The sequence below is a fragment of the Brachyistius frenatus genome, unplaced genomic scaffold (assembly GCF_029030835.1).
Source record: "Brachyistius frenatus isolate BFR_SWC_R1_liver_20210118 unplaced genomic scaffold, ASM2903083v1 Contig_79, whole genome shotgun sequence".
In the NCBI taxonomy this organism is placed as follows: Eukaryota; Metazoa; Chordata; class Actinopteri; family Embiotocidae; genus Brachyistius; species Brachyistius frenatus.
Window position 1 is genome coordinate 305,001 of NW_027210678.1, and position 7,500 is coordinate 312,500.

General features: G+C 42.9%; 1 protein-coding gene across 1 annotated transcript in view; it reads left to right on the top strand.

Annotated features, from left to right (window-relative positions):
* The window catches only part of pip4p1a (phosphatidylinositol-4,5-bisphosphate 4-phosphatase 1a), a 13,729-nt gene that overhangs the window by 4,892 nt on the left and 1,337 nt on the right, over window positions 1-7,500 (top strand). The window contains exons 3-6 of the mRNA XM_069708941.1: window positions 2,157-2,263; window positions 3,343-3,448; window positions 4,006-4,058; window positions 4,298-4,388. Coding sequence (XP_069565042.1) covers window positions 2,157-2,263; window positions 3,343-3,448; window positions 4,006-4,058; window positions 4,298-4,388 — 357 coding nt within the window. The remainder of the gene's footprint in view (window positions 1-2,156; window positions 2,264-3,342; window positions 3,449-4,005; window positions 4,059-4,297; window positions 4,389-7,500) is intronic.

Below are 7,500 nucleotides of genomic sequence, written 5' to 3' on the forward strand. Positions count from 1 at the left end.
ATATCCGATGAACAAAGATATCTGATGAACAAAGATATCTGATGAACAAAGATACCCGATAAACAAAGATATCTGATGAACAAAGATACCCGATAAACAAAGATATCTGATGAACAAAGATACCCGATAAACAAAGATACCCGATAAACAAAGATACCCGATAAACAAAGATATCTGATGAACAAAGATACCCGATAAACAAAGATATCTGATGAACAAAGATACCCGATAAACAAAGATATCTGATGAACAAAGATATCTGATGAACAAAGATACCCGATAAACAAAGATATCTGATGAACAAAGATATCTGATGAACAAAGATATCCGATGAACAAAGATACCCGATAAACAAAGATATCCGATAAACAAAGATATCTGATGAACAAAGATATCTGATGAACAAAGATACCAGATACCTGATGAACAAAGATATCTGATAAACAAAGATATCTGATGAACAAAGATACCCGATGAACAAAGATATCTGATGAACAAAGATACCCGATGAACAAAGATATCTGATAAACAAACACTCATGTGTTTTTAACATTTTAGCTCCGTGTCATGTGTTCAAACCAAACCGGTCCAGCTAGCCTCCTCTAGGACTGTAAGTGCGTGACTATCCGTGGTGTTACGGTACGGGTGCTCGGAGCGACCAAAAAGGACCAAAAGAGACCCGACTTCACCAAATGGGTCATTTAATAGAACTATAACAAGTAGAAACTACATTATACTGCATATTATATGAAATTCTATTCTAATTCTATTTTCCCATTAAGGAGGAGGAGTGATATTTCTAGTGATGAACAGGATGTGATGTCATGATGATTTGTTCATAATGTTCAGTTGACCAGTCAGATCTCTGCATCAGTCGCTGTGCAGATGGGACATAAATATGAAATGTGTCCAGACGTACCAGCAGGCGACACATCGATCTCCAGATGGAGGCGACATATGCAGATGTAGAGAAATATGTCGGAGGTGTGAACATAAGCACCGTCAGCCGACAAGGGACGAGGGACGAGGACAGAATGTCTCACGGGAACATTAAACGTGTGGGACGGACAGGGTCGTTATTGGTCCTAATTAGACTCATGAATGATGACTGATAAATAAACAGACTGATGTTTGTAATAAGAGACTGATGAATGCTGGGAGGCAGTAATTTAGTCCAGCTCAGCTTTCATTTTCTGCCTGGTGGGATGAAAATCAGTAAAAATTATTACTTCACTGCCACAAACAGTCTTCATCACAGTTAATGCGTGTAATCAGGAGGAGGAATGATGATGAATGGAGCCGCTCCACTTATTAACTCGTAAACAGACATTTATACCGAGAGGGAGGTTTGTTTCCTCGAACTGCACTTTATTCTGTTTTAAATGACAAGATTTAGTTGGATGAGAAACAGAAAGACTGTTGAGACAAACAGCAGCCTCGAAACCAGCACACAGCTCAGAGTGGAACATCCATCCAATATACTGAGGGTTTAATGCACCGTATCATTAGAACAAATATTAACACCAACACTGTTAACAACTTAAAGTGAGTGAAAATAGACAATCTACTGCATAATGTTAATATCATCACTCAGTCAGATATTGACGTCTGTAGATGGAGCATAATAATAATAAACTTTATTCTGCTCAAAGTGCTTTACAGCAAGAAAATGACATAAAAACAGATATTAAAGAATATTAGAGAATATAGTAAAGAAATGAAATGCATAAGAACAGATCAAATTAATGCAAATAGAGTTAAAATATCAAATAAAGCTATAAAATAAATAGATGGGACGAGATGATCGTGTTCACGGTGTTTTATTAGAATATAATTTCCCGAACAGACGTGATGCAGCTCAGTTCTGTTCTCTTTCATTTTATCCTCCAGATGTTTCTGATATATTTCCTGACATCTGTGTGATCTGTAGTTCTGCAGACGACCTTTAACTCTCTTATTACCATGACAACGTGTGTATAATGAGCTGTTTACTGTAATTCTGTCGTTGGAGCTGTTGAGGACGATAAATCCCGTCCGGCTTCTTGAACCTGTGATTCTCCGTAGGAACACGTCGTCCATCCATCAGGAGTAGTCGGCCTGTTATCTGCTGCTCTGTGATCTTATCTGGGCCGTGTGTTCCTGTCTCCTCTCTGCAGCCCATTAAAAACGCCCCGGCAGGGAAGAAGTACGTCCGCTGCCCCTGCAACTGTCTGCTCATCTGTAAAGTCACCTCTCAGAGGATCGCCTGTCCCCGACCGTACTGGTGAGCAGCGCCTCCTGCGTGTCTGTGAGTGAGTGTGCACCTCCTCTGAAAGGAGGGCAGGTGCAGAGGGAGCAGCGGTCCTTCGCAGCACCGGTGCATGAGGAAACAACAGCCTCATTAGAGGAGCCTCATCAGGGCTCTCACCTCCACCTGTCATCGCCGTTCTCGGAGTGTGGGCAGCGGACCGAGTCTCAAGGAATACGACGACTTTCACCTCACAGCCGCCATCTGCTTTTCATTTTACACCAGATTTCTGCAGAAGAGCTGCCGAACAAAAGCACCAAGAAAATCCCTCCATGTAGGTTCAGAGGGCAGAAAGAGCCTGATCAGGATTCAGACACACTTTATCATGTCACCTGTGGACAGAAAAAGTTCAAACACTTAGAAAAAGAAAAGTTTCAGCCGCCTTCAGCGGAAATTAGCTGAACAAAAACACTTTTTATAGTCTGGGATTTCCAGAGTTAAAAATGTCAGTGAGTGGATGTGCTCGGCTTTGGCAGCTCATCTGAACATCATGCTGCTGCAGCGTAATTGGTGGGAGAGATAAGATTCTTTGTTTATGCCCGAGGCAGCAAATGTGCAGGAGCAACATTTTTAGCCATCTCTCTTTTTATTTTTTATTTTTAAACCACGCTGCCGTGTAGATGTGTATGAATTTAAACCGAACATCCGAAAAAATCTGTTGTCATAAAGATCTGACAGCCGTAATTCATCTGTCATCTTAAATGCAGATCAGGACGGGAGGCTCGCGTCTCTAAACGTCTCTCAGCCTGAATGCAGCTGAAGGATGGAAATATTTCACCCGTTTAAACCTCATTAAAGATGAAGCGAGGAGGAATCTGGTGTCCAGATGGATCTGATTTAACTTTCTGTTTCTTTAAGATCTGTTAGTTTGCAGCCGTTATTGATTGTTGTGGAGAGTTTCTCTGTTTTGCGTCGGACCCAGACGTGCTGACAGACCCGGACTCTCCGTGCCGCCGTCCGATCAGCGACCGGAGCACTTTAATGAGCGCTCGCTGCTTCAGCTCTGTTAGCTCCCTCTTCCACTGCCCATCCTCACTGTGTCTGTCTCCTTCCAGTAAGAGGATAATAAATCTGGGTCCGGTCCATCCCGGTCCGGCCAGTCCCGACCCCCAGCCAGCTGGAGCCCGCGTCTCCTGTGGACACTGCAGCAACACCTTCCTGGTACCAACCTCCTGTTTAATCAACAATCAATCAGAGTCCCAGTTAAAGGAACAGTTCAACGTCATTTCCTGGTTGGATTTCAGGAGAGAGATGTTTCACACTCAGACTGAAATGTACCAGCAGCTGATTGGAGAACATGTTTCATCAACCTTCATTCAGCCTTAAATAGAAGAAACTTGTCTGCTGGTACAGAACCTCCTGTAGAACCTCATTTACACAGATATCAGAAATATCAGATTATTCTTTAACCCTCCACACAAAAAGTAAAATTTATTTTTCAAAATGTTCAACTGTTCCTTTAAAAATCCTCTAAAATCGTTCAAAGGTTTTTGTGCAAGGATCCGTTCGGAGTCAAAAGGAACTCTGAACTTATTGATCCACTTTAAAACGACATGTCACATAGAGGGGAGGGGAGGGGAGAAACAGAAACAGAATCACCAGTGTGCTAGAAAGGAGGTGGAGGAGAATCTCTGAATGTAATCCTCTAATTTACAGTGTTAATTCCAGTGAATGTGATAAATTGTTAACCCCCCCACCCCCCACCCCTCTGGTTCCAGTGGACAGAGTTCACCGACCGGACGCTGGCCAGGTGCCCACACTGCAGGAAAGTGTAAGTTCACCTCTCTTTACTTTCACACTTTGTTTTTATGTCATTTATCAGAAACTCTTCCTCAGAAAACAGATAGGTTCGTTGGTTAACACTTTTAATTCCTGCCAGGTACGGGTCCGATCCAAACAGAACCAGAACCTGGACTGAGTCGTATAGAAAATAACATGCTTTTATATATTTAAATATCGCTTAGTATAAATAGTCCAGTTTCATGTTGTCACCCTGTTTTCTGTCTGCAGCTCCTCCATTGGTCAGAGGTATCCCCGGAGGCGGAGCTTGTGGTGTTTTCTACTCTGCTTGCTATTCAGCATTTCTACCGCCGGCCTGATGGTGAGTTGACGCACGTGTGAAGTGACAGGAAGCTGTTGTTCAGGATTTAAAAAGAGATTATAAACGGGAACCTTCTCATACAACCTTTTTAATTTCTAATTATAATTTATTTTAAAATAACCTCCCAGTCACTGATATAACAGGAGGCAGGAAGAAGTGTGATCTCAGTTTCTCAGTTGAAAAGGGTGTTTACCTCAGGCAGCTGTCAGTCAGTGAGATACAGCTCAGGAAATAACCTGGGGGGAGGGGGGTGTACTTTCTGTATCTACAGTTACACATGTTTTCTAGATGCCTACTGCAGTGCAACTCTTAATTTGAAAAGTCAGATGTAACTTTAATCTCTCACTCTCACTCTTTATAGCTCCGCCCCCTCTGTTACGTACCAGCTGAAAGTATTGTATTTATGTTATTGACCTAATTTGTGAGCAGCCGTTTGTTTCCAGCTCAGTGTCCAGAGTCTCTGCTGCGTTTCTGTCCTCTCATCTCTGTCTCACTGTGGGCAGAGCTCCACCTCTTGAAGCAGGAAGTGACCATATTTGGACGAGCTGGGGGAGGAGCCAGCGGGGGATCTGACCGATCTGATCGGAAACCTGACGATACTACGTCCCGCCCACCGATAGCTGCAACCTGACTGCACCACAGGCCTGTCAATCAAACAGACACGCCCCCAAAAACAGGTCTTCTTGAATCTTCTTTTCTAATGAATGAGGGATTATTTTCAGATGGACCTCCAGAAAACTAAGAAGAAGGAGTGACTTTAGCTAACAACACCGAGATAACTGATGGACACATTTTATTCACTTTGGATTTGATGAGAGAAGTTGAATGGGAGTCTATGGAGCCGGAGGCTTTTTGGAGCCGACCTCTAGTGGCACTCGCTGGTATTGCAGCTGAAGACACTTCTGGATCGGAACCATTTTACAGACCTGAAGCTACGAACTCTTTTATAAACTGTGTGGTGAGACTGAAGTGATGTTGCCTCCTTTAATATTCAGAGGAGATCAGTGGTCGTTCTGCTCCGTGACCAGCAGAGGGTGCCAGACGAGCAGCTAACGGTGTAAATGAGAGGAGGGCGGAGAGGAAAGACATTTAATATGCTCCACTGACAGCATGGCATTATGCTGCTGTAGTGGTAAAAATGTCACAACATGGACTCAGGTTGTGTTTTATTAAAAAGCATCTTTAATATATGAGCGGTGCAGTTTCGACAATTAAACCTTTGGAGGCTTTAAGAGCAAGGTGCCGACGCAGCTACCTGATCAAAGCAGTGAATTATAAATAGGAGAGCAGGAAAGAGCAGTGGTGAAGATTAATCCCCATAACAGCCTCAACATCTGCAACACGAGAGAGTTCAGACCGCTGAGAGCAGTCACATGACATGACGCTGACATGACGCTGCTTCATCTGAACATACAATGCCTATGAAAAGTATTAACCCCCCTCGGATGTTTCACCCTTTTGTTGCTTTTATACATGAGATCATGGTCAATATAATTTGGCTTTTTTGACAAGAATTTGCAAAAAAAAAAGCTTCTTTCACGTCAAAGTGAAAACTAATGCCAATTAATTAAAAAATATATAGTGTAAAATAAGTGTTTGCATAAATATCGACCCCCTTTAAAGTGACCGATCTAATCCAACAGAGGTCCAGCGAGTTGATGCCAGCAGTGTCACAGTTAGTGAAATGGAGATCACCTGAGTGCGGATGATGTGTGTCCAGTGATTGTAGTATAAAAACACCTGTCTGGGAGGTCCAGTCTCTGGTTCATCAGTATTCATGCTGCAACTGCAACATGAAGACAAAAGAACACTTGAAGCAACTCAGAGAAAAGATCATTGAGAAGTATAAGTTGGGAGATGGCTACAAAAAGATTTCCAACTCACTGGACATCCCACAGAGTTAAATCCATCATTAAGACATGGAAGGAGTATGGCTCTTGTTTAAATCTGCCTAGAGCTGCCGTCCTCACAAACTGAGTGACCGGGCGAGAAGAAGACCGGTGAGGGAGGCCACCAAGACACCTACGACCACTCTGGAGGAGGTGAAAGCTTCAGTGGCTCAGATGGGACAGACTGGACATACAACAACTGTTGCCCGGGTTCTTCACCAGTCGAAGCTGTATGGGAGATGGAAAAGAGGAAGCCACTGTTGAAAAGAGCTCATGAAATCTGGCCTGGAATTCACCCAAAGGCATGTGGGAGACTCCAAGGTCAGTTGAAGAAGGTTCATTAGTCTGATGAGACAAAAACTGAGCTTTTTTTCCATCAGACTAGACGCTATGTTTGGTGAACACCAAACACTGCACATCTCCACAAACACCATCTCCACTGTGAAGCATGGTGGTGGCAGCATCATGCTCTGGGGATGCTTCTCAGCAGCAGGCCCTTAAGGCTTGTAAAGGTAGAGGGGAACATGAATGCAGAAAAATATCCCACATCCTGGAGGATAATCTGACTCAGTCTGCAAGAGAACTACGACTTGGAAGAAGATTTATTTTCTAGCGAGACAACGACCCCAAACATCCAGCAAAAGATATACAGAAATGGTTCAAAGACAACGAGGTGAATGTTCTGGAGCGGCCAAGTCAAAGCCCAGATCTCAATCCAGTCGAGAATTTGTGTCTGGACTTGAAAAGAGCTGTTCACACCTGATCCCCGAGCAACCTGACGGAGCTTCAGCTGTTCTACAAGGAAGAATGGAGGAAAATGTCAGAGTCCAGATGTGGCGGCCTGATTGAGACAAATCCACACAGACTCAGTGCTGTGACCGCAGCCAAAGGTGCATCGACTAAATACTGACTGAAGGGGCTGAATATTTATGATATCATTTACTTTACCTGATATATTTTTAATTAATTAACATTATTTTGTAAAAATCTGTTTTCATTTTGATATTAAAGAGGTTTTTTTTTTGCAAATTCTTGTCAAAAAAGCCAAATTATATTGACCATGATTTCATGTATAAAAGCAACAAAAGGGTGAAACATCCAAGGGGTGAATACTTTTTACAGGCATTGTACATGGACCTCTTCGCGTGATGTCAGAACATGTCCAATCAGGAGGTTTCCATGTTGACGTCTGGAACAAATGCTTCTTAAACCAGCTTTTATCA